This window comes from Typha angustifolia, chromosome 11 (genome assembly GCF_048772165.1).
Source record: "Typha angustifolia cultivar Huaian chromosome 11, ASM4877216v1, whole genome shotgun sequence".
Taxonomy (NCBI): domain Eukaryota; kingdom Viridiplantae; phylum Streptophyta; class Magnoliopsida; order Poales; family Typhaceae; genus Typha; species Typha angustifolia.
In genome coordinates, this window is record NC_133249.1 from 13552297 (window position 1) to 13569579 (window position 17283).

The following is a 17283-nucleotide window of genomic DNA, read 5'->3' on the forward strand; positions in this document are numbered from 1 at the left end:
CTTTGACGTCCCATCTACCGTAGGGGGCTCTCCTTCTCCCGCTTGGCTTATCGTATGAGGACGACTCTCCCCGATGCGTACGTCTCAACGGTCTACGCTTTGACCTTATCTTGCTTAAATCCATCCCAACCGTCTGATTATGCCATCGGACGGTTGGATCAACTCCTGTTTGAATCCAGACGAGGATCGATGAATCCGAACGGCCTCATTAAAACTTGCATGCGGTAAATAGGAAGCAGCGATCAAGAACTCGGTGGCATTTAGGTAAATTTATTGAATAGAGTGGCTATTTACTAATATTCTCCTCATGTCGAAATGATGGTGTGCCTGCCTATATAAAGGAGGTTAACTCCTCGTTCTTGCCTCCGTCCTCGGATTTCTCTCCTTCCACATTCTCTTCTCCTCTCTTGAGATCACGAGCCTTCTCGATCTTTCCATTTAAAACCCTCATCCTCGAAACCCTGAGAAGACGGAGGAGGAGATCGAGATGGCGAAGTCGGAGAAAGCGAGGAGGCGAGTAGCCTCGTAGTGGAGCTCCCCTCTCTCGATCCGTCCTATCGAAACCCTCGCTCTCGTATCGTAGAAATCCTAACCCTAGATGATCCTTATCTTGCTTGAGGCCAAGAAGATGGAGGAGGAGATCAGGATGGGGAGGTAGAAGGTGCCAGGGTGCGAGTAGCCTCCGTCATTGACAAATATCTTCTCTAAGACGGCGACTTCAGGGTTTCGCGAGGAGATCATATCAACCCTTGTCTCGACACTGATTGCGGTTTGAGAGTGTTAGAGATGAATGGATTGCGGCTCGAGAAATTCTTCACTCTTTTGGAGGTATGGGCTTCGTTAATCCCGTTTGATTTAGTTATCTCCATTTTTGTCCGGTTTATAATCCGTATATATGAAAGGAATTCGTATTTTAGTCGCTGTCATCTATTATGGATGCAACATGGATAGAAATATTTTCGCCCAGGCGTTCCCCTTCTTTGAGAAATTTGGAGTTACTGGTTTTGCATTTTTAGGCTTGTAGCCACCCAGATGGTCATTGCAATTTTTAATGTCATTTGGCGGTATTCTAAAAACTTTTTCTTTCAAATTTTTTTCTACTTTGTTTGAACTTTTTCTGAATATGCGTGTTTCTTGGAAGTTTTTTATTATCTCCCAAAGGAGTTTACTGTGATGATCTTGTCGTTGCTTGATTCTTCGTTAGAAGCCAATACCAGCAATGGTCCCTTTTGCAATTCTTCACCATTTAGGCTAGGATTCCGTTCTTACAGTCAGATAAGGAAAACTCAAGATTCACAGTTCTCATTTATATCAGAATGTTGGAAGATGGGACAACTATCTGCATCTTTGACACAATATGATTCTTCTCATATACGTAATATGTATTTTGTTATTCATAGAAAAATCCTGTTCTTATATCAAGTATAAAATATTATAGCTTTTATGATGCTCGGTTCATATGCATATCTGCACAGTATGTAACAACTTGTCTATGCTTATTTCTGTCTTTCCTGTGCAGTTGCATATAAAGTAAAAATTCTGTAGGCGATATCTAGTCACTAGGTGGAGATTGTGCCATATCTATTTAAATAGTGACTTATTCGGTGAATATGGTAATTCACTAATTGATTGTAAAGTCAGCATTAATGATGGTATTAGCACTATACCATTTTTAGATAGGTTGTCACTACAGAGTATCTGGTGGTTTGCCTTATTATCATAGGTAGCACTATTTATGTACTAGGATGTGGTAGTTGAAAACCGGAGGCATCCTGAAATCAACTTGAACCAAGCTGTTTGGGAATCACATGATGTTGCAATGTTCTAATACCTACGTAGCACTATTTAGGCACACTTAAGTGCTCATGGCACTTAGAACAGATAAGCTATATAAAATGGTACAAGAGATATAAGCCTTTGATGTGGGACTAATGGGATGTGGGAACAAAGGAAGTTGTGCAGAATTTGGCAAAATGCAGATTCATACCGTGGAATCTTGAGAGATAGGTAATACCTCTTACTGATTGGGGTAACATGCTGAATTAAGAATATTCAATTTTTCATATATATATATATATATATATATATATAAAAGCTACTTCTAGCTAAGTTTGAGTGAGCTGAATTCTAGCCAAGCCTAAGTGAGCCGAGGCTATCTCGAGCTTGGCTCGTTAATTAAGTGAATCCAAAAGTTGAGCTTGTGATTGGCATGCTTAGCAAGTGATCTCAAATCAAGCTAGAAACAAGCCGAGCTCAAGTAGTTCTCAATTGTTATCTTTGGGTGGTTGAATCATTCTTATAAATTTAGTACCGAGTCCAGTTCCTTTGTACTATATGTTCTTTTTCAATATGCTTATCTGGGTGCGTAAAGAATTGATATGTTAAGAAGGGACTTTCTTTGGCATGGTACTGCTGAGGTTAAAAAAGAATATATTTTAGTAAATTAGGACAAAGCGTGCAGGAGAAAATAATGTGGTGGTATGAGGATTGTTAGGCAATAATCTAACAATGACATTTTATTTCTGTAACATTTTTGTAGCTGTCTTCACAATAGTTCTATAACAATCTTCAAGTTATCCAGCACAACTGTCCTTTTTCCATGCACATATGCAGAGTTATCCTTGGTAAATCTGTTGCTGTTACATATTGTATTATCAAGTTTCTATTTCAGTATTTTGACATTATCATACTCATACTATCTTGATAATTGACTGAAATCTATTTTCAGGTACCAGAAACTTTATTTTTGCTGACTAATTGACTAGAAGCTAAGATTGACTTCGTGTCTTTGTCAGTGATCAATGCTGCAGGTGAAAGACATCAATGAGAGTTAGAGAAAATAGAGACAAAATCTTGTATATCAAGTCTGGGTTTCTGTCACTGTCTTGCTTCAGAGATGGAACTTTTATATGTTAATCAAAGGAACATGCTCATAGCCAAGAGCGATCAGAAGAAAGTCTCACACCTTGGAGGTCAGTGTTATTTCTCTATTTCTAATTCAAGAGAAAAATGTGACAATTAAATGTCATTCAATTATCATGGCATTATAAATTGAAAATTTTAACATGCTGTCCCAAGTTTAATAACAAATTACGGAGAAAGTTCTTAGTTTTTCATTGTATAGTGCTCTTCTTAGGCATTAGACAAAGTTCAAAACTAGCTATAAGGAATTCATGTAACAGATATTCATCAAACTAATTCTTTCTTCTTATTTTAAGGTTAAATAATGTTTTTTTTTAGGTAACCTTGTAGTATCTATCAAGTCACACGGCATGACTTTCATTAGAGAACCTTAAAAAAGAGAGGAGATATTATCTCTGTGATATAGTGTAAAGCTCTTTCATGTGCCGTCATGCAATTCTTGAAAAATAAGAATATTCTGGGGTAGACTATGTTTCCTAGTGCTAAATTTGGGGAGAGTTTAAGAAAATACTATGCATGAACAAGGATTTATGGGGGTTCTTGTTTACAGTTGGATTAGAAGTAGCTTATTATGTAACAGTCCATAACCAGTTCCACTCTCTTACAATTGGATTTGTTCACATTGGAAAAATAGAGGTCTTCCTGTGTTACACTGCAGAGTACTTTCTTTCATTCTTTGGTCGTTTCTTATGAAACTAGCATGTAACTGTGAGAGACCCACGAGAGAGGACCCTTTCCTGGAAGTGTTCTGATTTGGAAAGGTCTGCTGGTTTGTTAAGAAATCAAGATATTTCTACCCTCTGGCTTTTGTGTTGCAGTCTTCATGTTGATCAGCCCATTAAAACTCAAATGCTCATGAAATGAGGATTAAACAGTCGTGCAATATGTCTGTCTTCTCTCCTTCCTCATATTGCAGGAGAACTACTTTATTCCTCATCATCCTGTTCAAATTGTAGGTGTAGCTATAAATTTAACAAGAACTCGAACTCCGTTAGCTCTTACCTTGACAGAACCTTGTTTTATAATCATTAAACTCCGTCATTGTTTACAAATTGCTTCCCAATCTATTATGAAATGCTTTTTTTTTCAGAGAAGAAAAACTTGCAATATATGTTGAGGTAAGAGATGTCTAAGGTTGCACGGTCTTTTTGTACCAATTTCATCTCCTCTACATTTTTCCACAAATCTAGCCATTATGATAGTTGAGTTATCGGTTTGCCAGATGTTTCCACCACCTAAAAGGATTGTTGTACACAAGACAAGAATATACTCCTCGATAGTCATCAGCAAATTGTGGCATGTATTACACTTCCAGTTTATACCTTGGGAGTTATATCCTAAACGCGAATTTACTGTTTCTCTACACAGTTTCAATTAAGCTGTCTGCACGGTGCCTGTGATACTAAACCAGTACACCTCTTGGGTCAATTTGATTTGATTTGGAAAACTACTGGATAACAGTGTACGAAGTTTTGGTTCCTAGAATATTTGTTACTTTAAACTTATTGCACATACTGGCATATTTATTTGTTCAAGGATAAGTTATTATAGTAAACTTATCCGTGTCATATATTTGTAGATTAGTGAACTTTCTGAACTATCAGAAACTTGCTATTTAGCTCTTGCTATAACTGGTTTCAGTATGTCATTATGGCTATCTGTTCTTTCATCTCAGTTATGGAGAAACTTAGGCTTTATTTGTTGCATTAAAGTGACATTGATATTTCTTGCTAATTTGTGAACTTCGAACAGAACTTGCTGTTTAGATTTTTTGATGGCAATTAATCGTAAAACCTAGTCCAAATATATTATTACCTGTTATTTTGTGTCAGTTATGGAGAAACTATGTTATGCTTTATGTCAAACTTTTGAGCACTGTACTCCCTGTGGACATTAATAGTTCTGGAAAAAATGCTACTGACTGATGCCTAGGTGTTTATGTTCTACTTGCTTATTCCAATACATCGCAATTTCTGATATGATGCCTCTTTATCATGCCTTAGGATGTTGTTTAGCTTAGACTAATCAGTTCTTGTAAGTTGCAGGAGAAAGTAAAATTAGTAAAAAGCCAATTGAACCTATGAAAGTCTACTCTGAGAAAGTATTGATAAGGGAGATTGATAAAGTTGCATCAATGTTGGCTCCTGATAAGGAATGGTCAGTCCGGATAAAAGCAATGCAGAGATTTGAGAGTCTGGTGCTTGGAGGTTCTGCTAATCATTCGTTTTTGGTCTATGGATTTTTACATGCATAAATATGGAACATCTTTTTTTAATGGCTTTTCTTGGCTCTTCACCTGGTTGGATTCCTTTCATAGCAGTTTATACTTTAAACAAAGTATACACTTGGACAGTTACTATGCAAATGCACAAAATCTTGCTGCATATTTCAATTATTCATGAATTATTTCTATTACAAGAGTTCAGATTTATTAATATATTCCTAAGGTGTTATTAATTGCTTGAAGATATTTCGTTGTGGTAGCTCTTGTAGTCAATCCATGTTTAGTCGAATCTGATTTGATCGATATTAGTAAAAATGAATTAAATTACCAACCAAAGTCATTTACAAATTGTTTTAGTCTTGATCTAGTGTTTTGGAGCTGAGATATTTTGAGCCTACTATAAGGCTGTGAGCTCATGTTAAACACAATTTTCACTGATTCAGTTGAAGATCATTCATGTTCGAATTAAGGACTTAAACAGCTGAACCTGCCTGCAAGGTCAAGATTCATGTGATTAAACAGATGATAAACAGGCTTGTAATTCTAAGAACTAATAGTAAGTTCCTCCCTCCCTTTCTACAGAGACACTATCCCATACAACTACACGCATAACTAATTTGAGATGAACATATTACAGGCCTCTGTCAGTTGAAGATCAGCTTAATTAATCTTGAAACTACTAATTAGAAATTTAGGATCACTCTTAGCCTGTTCTTGTGGGTGTTTAACTTGACCAGGTCTAATTCTGAGATAACAATGAGCTTTTTAAGTGTCTAATAAATCACTTTCTTATTCTGTCAGATAATTTTGCACTTTTTGAATTGTAAAATAATTATAAGTTCTTCAAACATGGATATGTCCATATGACTTGCTCTACATATGAGGTCTTCTGTTTTTATCAGGTGCCGCAGATTATCCATCATTTTCGGCGCTTCTAAAGCAGCTTGTAACCCCTTTTATGACTCAGCTGTTGGATCGACGTTCTAGTGTTGTTAAACAGGTATCATGGTTCTTTGTTTTCTGGTTTATTATTATGTATACATTTAATTCCAAGAAGTGCTTATATGATACGGGCAATCACCTATTTCTGTAGAATCAGTATTTATTTCTTTATCAATTTGATATTTATGTTAATGAGTTTGCAACCTGATTTCTCTGGTGAAGACCTATTTTTTAAGTTCCTTATTTTCTGATGGTCCTTATAAAGATGTTAGTCAGCATGCAAGTTCAGTAATATAAGGCCTCTGTTATAGATTAATATGTTACTTTTGATAATGCGTTGATGGAGAGAGAGACGAGGTCACGGTCTCAGACTATTTTCATCGTCTTTCTCTATTTCTCTTGTTTTTAGAAGATGCATCTGCAGTTTGATGTCTGAGTCTGTCTTTGTGGAACTTGTACAAATATTACACCTAAAACATTGAAACCAACTTTCACATCACATTATTCACTAAAGCAGGATTTTGACTAATTTGTAATCTATACTAGTAGATTCTCTATTTGATTACCTTTTGTGAGTACTGTTAATTTTATGTAGTATTCTGGTTTCTTTCTAGGAGTAGATGACATCTCTGGGACTCTATTTGTGAGTTAGATCGTTTCTAGTTTGCTTATTATTTTTCCTCTCTTTAGGCGTGCCATCTATTAAGTTTCTTATCAAAGGAACTTTCACGGAATTTTGAGGCTTGTGCTGAGATATTCATTCCGGTAGTGTTTCCATCTTTCCCTTTCCATAATGTAACTTAATTGTTGCATATATTCTGACTTTCCATGGGACCATATATCTTAGGTTCTCTTTAAGCTCGTTGTTATAACAGTTACTGTGATTTCTGAACCAGCAGACAGCTGTATCAAGATGGTATGATTATTCAACTCTTCCTTTTATCATTGGATTTCCTATGTTTTAGTTACCTGTTACTTCCTCAGATGTTGCGCCACTGCAAGGTTGCTCGTATTCTTCCCCGCATTGCTGATTGTGCAAAGAATGAGAGAAGTGCAGTTCTTCGTGCTAGGTAAGAGAAACAGTTCTGATAAAGGACAAGCTAAATAGACAATACCCACTTTCAGTAAAATAAAATTTCAAAATTTAGTTCTATTATTGCAGGTGTTGTGAATACGCACTTCTGATGCTTGAATACTGGGCTGATGCTCCAGAAATACAACGATCAGCTGATCTGTATGATGAACTCATAAGATGCTGTGTAGCAGATGCAACAAGCGAGGTAGTACTACTGTTGGAATATCACATGAAATACTACTCGTCAAATACATGACCATGCATATGTCCACTGAATGTTCTGCTTGTTCTTCCTTAGTTCAAAATTCTCGAAATTTCTTGCTTCTGCATTTATCTTGGACGAGTAAATAGTCATTCCTATGTTCCTGCTTTTCTTATCTCTCACTTATTGGAACACGCCCTGGACTTCTACTAGGGAGAAGTTGTTTTTTTTTTTTCATCATATAGAAATTCTAATAACTATTATTTAAGGTATCCACTATAATTTAAACGATAGAGTTTAGATGAAGTAGAATAAAGCTAGTGACAGGCAACCTTAGTTGACGAAGTGATGGGTTAGGGAATTAAGGTAGTCAGTAGGATGTACATATGATGGTATCTGTAACAGCCAATTGGAAAAGGGAGTTATTTTTGGGACACAGATGGAAATCACTTTCCGCTGCACACTTTCCTAGAATACTTTTCTCAACCGAAAGAAGTGGAGAGTTTCTGGAAAAAACCATTCTCCATCCTTCATTGTTTTAGAATCAAATATGTCCTTAGATTTTTCTTATCCATCAAGGATAGACTGACACTGCTATTTGTTTTGCTATACTTAGACCCATGGTAAAAATTTCAGACTCTAGCTTAGTGGTAAGTTCATCTTAAATTCATCATTATAATGTCTTTAACAAATAACATGTGCCATGACACCTCATTTTGAATATCTTAGGATATATCAGTTTTATTTAGGCTTCGAGCAACCTAAGTCAACCCTCCATATCCAGCCTTGAGGCTGATTAATGAGATCGTCATCACTGCTCATGTTTTTATTTGTCGAATGAGTGGACCATACAAGCGTTCTCTCTGACCTTTTGGATTTGTCATCTTGGAACTTATTTAGTAATAGGAGATCAAAAGGACGACAGGAATTTGCCACTAGTTATTGGACCAAATCATATTATTTGATTCCAAAAGTACTATTGTTAAAGATTGTACATAGCCAGTGCAAAGAGCACTTATTATCTCTAGTCTCTACTATTTATAGTTGCTCAATAATGGCCGTGCCGATTCTTAGACGGCACGACACTCCGCTTTTGACCCAATGCTAGTGTATTTAAAAATATTTTTGTGTCTTTGACATGTCAATATTTAGTTTTTGATTAAATATATGTATTAAAATTTATAGTAGAGTATTTTATTTTTAGATCATTTTTGTAATGAACTATTTTGTTAAAGATATAATAATAATCAAATAGAAACAACACATATGATTGAATATATTTATTAAAACTAATATTATTGATTGAACACTTCATAATGTGATTGAATACTCCATAATATAATTGAAGTAGGAAAAAGTTTAAAAAAAAAAAGGCTCCATATGATATCTCACATGATAAATAAAAGGTATCATAGAATATTTTATATTTACCACTCTAATAGATCCATTTCAAATCAATAAAATACGTTAAATCTCACGTGACCTGTGCCGGTCGGCACAACTCAATATGCCAAGTGTTGTGCTACCATCCACATGCCAAGTGTCAACCGACATGATCATCATTGAGTTGCACAAATAAAGCTACTGACATCCTTTGATTCTTTATAACAAGTGCACCCATCAATTCATTCTCCTTTCAGATAATGGCCTTAGAGGAACTAACAAATAATATTTGTTTATCTATTTATTACTAACAAACAGAGTCATCCTTCTTTCAAGTAATGGCCTAAGAGGGGCCTCATCATGGGTTTTTATCTGATACTTAATCTTTAACATATGAATTTCAGTAATCATGAGATCCAGAGAATGATAAAATAATTTCTATCAAAGTTATTCTATGCTTGTTTGGAAATTAGATAGCATCCGTCGTCCTTTTCTCCCTTATATTCACATTTTCCTACCTACTCACTAAATGGATATTCAAATGTAAAGGTGCGTTCAATTGCACGGACTTGCTATCGGATATTTGCCAAAATTTGGCCTGAACGTGCCCGTCAACTTTTCTCATCTCTTGATCCAGCCAGACAAAAGGTACCATCAGTAATCTGCAACTTTGAAGAACACATTTTTTGGATCACTCTCAAATTCATGGTACAATTTGCTAAAATGTTTCTAGATAATAGACAATGAAGATGGTGGTAGGCACAAAACTGATCCTCTCTCAGTTTGTGGAGGAATTCAATTAGTAGAAGTTCTATCTCATGGGCCTACCCCAAACTTTCCTGGACGAGGAACTACTTCGCTAGTTGCAAAGGATGAGAGTACAAGTATCACTTCTGGAACATTTATTTCTTCTGGAGGAATGTCCTTGTCACAAACCAAGTCATCCTCAAGAGGTCCTGATATGAACTCCAAAAGCCTTCTCCCTGCAAGTAAAGAAGAGGCTTTTGCCTTTGAAAGTTCACCGAAAGGTGTGGGTTTATCAGAGAAGCTAATATGTCCTATACCTGTGATTTAGATCTGTAAATTTGTTGCTCAATTGTCATCAGTATTGTGTTAGTAGGTTGTTTCAGGTGATTCAGAATTTCCAGAAGGTGTTCCCATGCTCTTTCTTCCCACTGTTTTAACTTTTTCTCTTTAGTGCAGGTGTTGACTCCCTATCGGATTGTGATTCACCATCTCCTCTTGCTATTCCTGCTACAAGCATTTCTTTGTGTAATTCTGGTTCATCTGGTACAACTACTTCCACCATTGTTAAAGGTGTTGTAACGAATGATGTTCCAAACATGGCAGAGTTTCCCTCTCCACAACTTCAAGCTTTAGGAGATGTTACTGAGTTACCTTATGTCAGTACCCTATTACCAGATTTTCTGCCCACTTCTCCATTGGCTTATACTTCAAAAAGTCATGAAAGTTCTCCAAAGCCAACTTCTATTGAAGGAACCCTTGACATCAGACCGAGTAAGAAACTTACCATGCAGGTTGAGAAGCAACATATTCACAAGGATAATGTCCATAGAGATTCACAGAACAATCATATTCCTAACTTCCAGCGCCCGCTCTTAAGAAAGCAGATGACTAGCTGGTTTCTAGCAAGTGGCAGAAACAATATAGATGATAGGCAACTCATGTTGGGTGAAATGGCTGCTCATATTGATGTTCCATCATCTCTTAGTGAGGCACTTACTGAAGCTCTTAACCCCAGATCAGATTGGATAACGAGGATTTTTGCTTTCGATCTTCTCCGGTCAGTGTTGCAGCAAGGACCAAAAGGTATACAAGAAGTTACACAAAGTTTTGAGAAGGTCATGAAGCTCTTTTCCCTGCACTTGGATGATCCTCATTATAGAGTAGCACAAGCTGCTCTGTCAACACTCGTTGAGATTATTCCAGTTTGCAGGAAGTCTTTTCAAAGTTATCTTGAAAGGACCTTACCTCATATTTTCTCTCGGTTAAACGACCCAAAGGAATTGGTCAGGCAACCATGTTCAACAGTCTTGAAAATTGTTGGTGAGACTTATAGTGTCGAATCTCTATTACCTGCCCTTCTCCGTTCCCTGGATGAACAAAGGCATCCTAAGACAAAACTAGCTGTTGTTGAGTATGCAAATAGCTGCTTCAGTAAACATGTGGTAAATAATGATACTTATCTTGGTAACAGCTTCATTAGACTATGGCTTGGTAAGCTTGCACTTCTATTCAATGACAAGAATGTTAAATTGAAAGAATCAGCTGTGGCTGGCTTCATATCAATTTACTCTCACTTTGATCCTACATCTGTTTTAAGTTTTATACTTGGTATGTCAGTTGAAGAACAGAAACCACTGAGACGCACGCTTAAGCAGTATACCTCTAGGATAGAGGTTGATATAATAAATTTCCTGCATTATAAGAAAGAGAAGCAAGTCCCAGTACACTTCTTGGACAAGTTTGATTTCATTGGACCATCTTTTGCTGAAGGTTATATTGGAATATCAAAGAAAGATCAATCTTTTGGTAGGTATTCAGCTGATCCAGTCAGTAATGTTGGCTTGACGAAGGTAAGTGTCATGCAGCAACCTTCCCCAAGAACTGGTCAGGCTTTATCCGACCAAACTCAACAAAATTCAAACTGGAAAGAAGAATGTGGCTCTAATAGTGATGCTACTAGTTGCAAAACGTTGGACAAGGGCAATTTCAACACAGGTAGAAGGTCATGGACAATTTCCCCTGGAAAAACTGATTCGATTAGCTTCAATGGACATAAAGAAAATGGATCAGACCTAGGTAGTGAAAACCAGCATGATACAGGTGTTCTACAATCAGATGGTGGAGCCAGCATTCCCCAAATTATTCATCAGGTTTGTTGTCTCTTCGAGAGTTTCACTTATATTCATGCTCATGTAGAGCTTAAATAGTCTAAATTGATTGAGCTACGGATCTAAATGGAGCATGTGATTTACATATGATTCACTTGACAGGTCTGTAGTGGGAATAATGGGAATTCAAAGCATGACACACTACAACGATTGTTCGAACTTTTAAAATACAGTGAGCGTTCTGTTTGGGACAAGGTTGGTATTTATCTGTAATCATTAAGCAATTGTTTTCTATTGACGCAGCAGTGTACTTCTGCTTGACTATAAAAATTGCTGGCTAAGGGACTAAATTCAGCATGACACCATCCTCATGCACGTTATTAGCCGCCTTAGTGGAGCTAAAAGAGGTAAACTGGGAAGTGAAGTTTGTTGACTTTCAACGATTTGACTAGAAGTAGCTGTGAAGGTTGTCTATTGCTGCTTTGACTGCATTTCTTGAAAATAATTACCAATAGTGCCAATAGCAATGACTTGATGGTTCTTAACTGATCTTTTGGAGTAGAACCCTTGAGTAGTATAGGTGTACGTGGGATAGTGGTTTTCTGGCTGAGCTATTTTAGTTTTTGCTCCCCTACTCTAACAAAGCATTTTGCAACCGTGATGACTAATATTCAATATATATCCTCTTTTTCTTAAAAAAGGGCGAACAGAAAAAGGGGGAGTTACTAGGAATTACTAAGAGAGGAGGGGAGAGAAGTTCTCAAAGGAGATAAGAGAGTGAGGGAAGGTAGTGATCCACTGCCTCCAAATTTTGGAGAGTGAGATTTGAAGGCCATCCGCAGCCTCCTCTATTACTCTTAGTGAGATGTTATTTGCTATTTCGAGCAAGAAAAGCATAGTACATTCTTTTGTTGGATAACATGGTAGAGAAGTATATTCTTTTACCTTGGAAGGCCAACTTTGTTGAGCTTTTTGTATTAAATTGGATTTGTGAATGCTGGTGACATGTTACATAACATCTGCAGTACTTGCACCAAATTTTATTTGCATTGCTCGAGATGGTCAACGATCCAGAATCATCCATTAGAGAGCTCTCTCTTTCTTTGTTGATTGAGATGCTTGATAAACAGGTCTGTGGGCACTATCAACTTTGAGTTATTTCTTGGACCTCAGATATGACTTCTGAGATTTCTTAGGTTTCTATTGCTTAATGCTACTTTTGGATGTAATTACTTTCCAGAACAAGGCCGTGGAAGATTGTATTGAGACTATCATTGGAAAAGTGCTTCATGCAACTAAAGATGCTTCCATGGAGGTATTAAACTGTCTTCCTGTAAGTTTAATAGTTCCATCATATTTTTTTCACTTCTTACCTCCATTTACAGGTTGTAAATCAAGCTCACAGATGCTTGACTACTGTGGTAACACAGTATAATCCTTTGAGATGTCTAACGGTATGTAATCTCTCACGCAATATATCCATTTTCTAAATTGGGGGATGTCTTAGTATTATATTAATGTCATTAATCTCTTTCTTTGTGATCCATAGGGTATTACATCTTTATTGGTGAATGAGGATGAAAAGTTTCTTATGCTCAGCATCTATTGTTTGACGAAGGTTATTGCAATCCCCCATTTTTTATCTGGGCGCCTTTTATGTAATTTATCCTTTGTATCAATTTATATTGGATATTGTATTTTATAACCTTTTTTTTCATGAGACCCCATTTATCAGTATGACAAAGACTACTCTCTTGATTTTTAATTATGTGACTCCTAACAACGTTATTGCACTCCCACAGCTTGTAGGTCGGCTTTCAAAGGAGGAGCTGATGGCTCAATTAGCCGCATTTCTACCTGCAGTTTTAGATGCTTTTACCAATCAAGTTCTGGATATTCGCAAGGTTTAATCCTTAACTCTTATCCTTGGTACATTGCATTTTCTGCTTCCTTTGCCAGAAACTAATCAATAAATTTTCTCACACGAGATTACTTTTCCTGAAAATTATTTCTGTACCCATTCATAAAGCAGCCAAGTTTAGATTCTTGCAACCAATCTCCACATGGGCAGAAACACATATTTGTCTTCAAAACAGTAGTCTAGATGATAAAATCTATCAGTTTCGTTATATAGGTTTTCATTCACATGATTTGCTCATTTTCATTTCAAGCTTCATACTGTGAATATATTCTTTCTTAAAATCGTCGTACTTATTTGTGTATTCTCTGGGGTTGTCATTTGCATGTAGATGTTGCATCTGATATTCCAATAAACAATATTTTCCACTTTAATAATTTCATTGTGTTAAAAAATTACAGATCAAAACAAATTAGAAAAGTTCTTAAAATAATAATAAATAAAGGAAACTCTGAAAAATTTCGATAACTTATAATAATGATAAAAAGTTTCTTTGAGTTGAATAATCTCCCAAGTTCGTCCCGCTTTATGATTGCATTGTTAAACATAGATAAAAGAACTCATGTTTTATAACCCTCTTACCGCTATTCCGGTTAGAGTAGTCTGCGTTGATGTGGTTGGTTCGTAAATGCCACAAATACATCAAGTCAATTCGAACAGATTTTGGCTATCGAACTGTACAGGAATAGGACATGTTTAACATGATCACCTTTAAAGAAAATGAATTTGCTCGAGCATCATGGATTATATTTTCAGCGTCAGTAAAACTTCATGTGCTTAATAAAAAGTAAACTTAAAGAATGTTAGGATTGGACTAGTAATCCTGTGGGTCCAAAAATCTCAAGTACAAATGTTTTTAGATAATATGAGCAACAACTTCAATTACTTAAAAAATTTATTCTTTATTTTTGTTTATTCTGAGGATATGTAAAAGAAAGAATTTTAAAATAAAAATAGAAGAAGCAGTTTTCAAATTAAAAATAGGCCATTTGCTCAGCTTGATAGCTTGGGCTGGGCGTAAGAGACCTAATCGAATTTAAAAATATTATATCTCATATGAAGATATTTTAGTTATCTTTTATAGGAATATACTTATATATTGATATTCAGTTTATTAAATATTTGATGTTTGACTAAAAAGCAACAAGAATAGACATGCATAATGGGTTGGCCACGGGCTAAGTCAAGCTTTGGGGCCAGAACGAGGAAAAGCCTAACTGCCCATTAGCCATCGCCATCTCAAGCTTAGGTCATGTCGAGCTTAGCTCGATTAAAATTAAGCAAGTTTGGGTTGGGCTGACTAGGCTTTGACGGGCCCAGCCCAATGATCACCTCTACTAATCCAACAACATCCAAACATTCTTCCCCTCCTCGTCCTTCTATGGTAGGGCTTTCAATGATGGTGTTGGTAGCTTTGTCGTCAATTGCACTCATAAAGGCAAGATGGGTGCTAGCTATTAAGGAGGACATTAGAGGACTTGATGTCACGATGGATGAACGATAACACGACAAAGGAAATTGATTTCCCCCATGACATTGAGTGCTAATTTGAATCTTGCGAGCCGCCATGAGGAGAGATTTGAGAGAAAGGTTTGAGCTGGCTTGTGTAGGTGGTCTTGGGGGGTTACTTTTGACATGCACTCGTTAAATGATGATGCACTTTGCCAAGCCGATTCAATGCAAAACTCGAGTAAGAGGTTCACGTGGGAGATGAGGGTGAGCTTTGAGAGGAAGGTGGCGTCGCGGTGGCAGCGAGTTGGTGCCGTCTACATGAACATCGTGGTGCCAACAGTAAAGGATCCAACTCAACACATTTGATGGCAATTGCGAGGATACAAAGAAGGAATTGCTCAATGGTGCTGCTCAAGCTCGTGTCAGTTATGCGATAACCACTCTATCACCCTTGACTACACCTTCAGCACAACATCGACGTCGAAGGGATAGTGTACAACCTTCTTCATTGGAGATGGTGGTTTTGGATGTGGTAGCCAACAGAGCCATCAGGGTGGTGGTTGCAAAGGACTTTTAGTAGGGGATTTAGGGTGGCTACGCGGGGAGAAAGATTAGGGATTTGGGATATGGGACTTTAGTTAGAGATTTAGGTAGGATTCGTTAGTGAGATATTAGATTAGATATTAGAATATATTCAAACTTATCGAGCCGAGCTTGAGTGAGTGAGTCGACGTGAGCTCAAGCTTGACTCAACATTAATTTCAAGCCTTATTTTTTGTTCAGGGCTCAACTCTGTGTGTGTGTGTGAGAGAGAGAGAGAGAGAGAGAGATAAGTACCGTTGTGGGAGACTAACTGAGAAAGAGTGGGAGAGAGAGCCGCACGATGTCGTTGGCCGCTTGTTGCCTTCATTGTGGTTGCTGCCTTTCGCTATCGCAGGCCATGGAAGAGCTTGTTCTGGGTTTTGCCAGTGTGCAGCAAGAGATGTGCAACGAGAGAGAACAAGAGAGATTAGCATGGCGTTTGATTTTTTTTTTTATATTGGTTAGTTTTATTAAATTAGATCCGCTGTAATCGCATCTCGACTTGGCGGGACAAATTGCTGGCCTGCCTAGCACTTGGCCACCTCTCACAGCACCTTTCAATATGGTGGGGCGACCAATGCGCCACCCTCCCACGGGTGCCGCCTTTTTCGCTTTTCAAAAACGTGAATGAGCAAGCTAGTGGGCGATTGGTGGGTTAAGCTATGAACAAATATTTAAGGCCCAAACTCGAGGCTCATTTATTTTGAAGCTAACTAGCTTGGTTAAGTTCTGTCGTTAGGTTGAGAAAGCATTTGCTCTTCCGTTTTACTTTTAGCCTCTTCCGTTTTACTTTTAGCCTCCACCTTTAATTGACGATGATATGTTCTCAAATTATTTAATAAGCAAAAGTCTGATTGTTGGCCGAGTCATTTGGTCTTAGCCCAACATTTTCTTATTTTAAGCTAAAAAGTAGGGGAGCTCGGGATGCCCGTGACACATGTCTACGGCAGTCTCCTCGCCACCCACTCAGTCACGCCACTCATCTCCTACAACTTTAATCTATTGACTGTTTTGATAGGCTCGTTTAATCTCGGACTCGTGTACACCCTTAGTTTTCACCCAGTTTTAAATGACACTTTTAGGGGATTGAAAATCAAAAGCCATATTTCTCCAGACCCCTCTCTCTAATTATCCTTTAATTCCTTTGTATTGTCTTACTAAATCTATTGCTGCATGCATGCATTACAAATGAGTGTTAACAGTTGTATTAATTATAAGAGCTGATCAATCAAAACAGTTGTTAAGCTAGACTGCATATCAAAAGAACAACAATCACCCTAAATATTCTTGCTTACAGTTGCAGTATTCTTGCTTACAGTTGCAGTAGGTACAACCATGCTTAAATTAAACCTAATTATTTTCTTCATGCTAAACACATGGTATTTCTGTCCAGACCTGCCTCCTTATAACACTTTCGTAACTCTTGCAGATGGCGGTGTTCTGTTTGGCTGATATTTACCTTATTCTAGGCAAAGAATTCCTACCATACTTGGAGGATCTTAATAACACACAGCTGCAGCTAGTAACAATTTATGCCCAACGGATTTCTCAAGCAGGCAGCATCAATACTCAAGGCAGTAGATGCTAACCATGGATAAAATATGAGCACTGTGCATTACTATCTTGTCTCCCTATTTATTATTGTGCCTATGTAAAAGTGCATCAGATGATGAGCCCTTCACTACAATAATGTAAATTGAACTTTTAATGAGCACATTTTCTAATTTG

At 37.2% G+C, this 17283-nt stretch overlaps 1 protein-coding gene across 4 annotated transcripts; it reads left to right on the forward strand.

Annotated features, from left to right (window-relative positions):
- The first annotated feature begins 371 nt into the window (after window positions 1-371).
- Window positions 372-17281, forward strand: LOC140771173 (CLIP-associated protein-like). 4 transcript variants are annotated; one of them, XM_073112609.1, is made up of 18 exons: window positions 372-828; window positions 2796-2972; window positions 4968-5129; window positions 6049-6146; window positions 6779-6853; window positions 6936-7004; window positions 7073-7158; window positions 7251-7368; window positions 9298-9396; window positions 9482-9776; window positions 9952-11645; window positions 11766-11858; window positions 12629-12733; window positions 12844-12918; window positions 12989-13057; window positions 13153-13221; window positions 13406-13507; window positions 16985-17281. In XM_073112609.1, the coding sequence occupies exons 2-18, from the start codon at window positions 2897-2899 to the stop codon at window positions 17141-17143; spliced, it is 3444 nt and encodes a 1147-aa protein (XP_072968710.1). In that variant the 5' UTR covers window positions 372-828; window positions 2796-2896; the 3' UTR covers window positions 17144-17281. The 4 variants fall into 4 exon arrangements, with proteins under 4 accessions (XP_072968710.1, XP_072968711.1, XP_072968712.1 ...); XM_073112610.1 differs by lacking the exon at window positions 4968-5129; XM_073112611.1 differs by lacking the exons at window positions 12844-12918; window positions 12989-13057; window positions 13153-13221; window positions 13406-13507; window positions 16985-17281 and adding an exon at window positions 11946-12010.
- The last annotated feature ends 2 nt before the right edge of the window (window positions 17282-17283 follow it).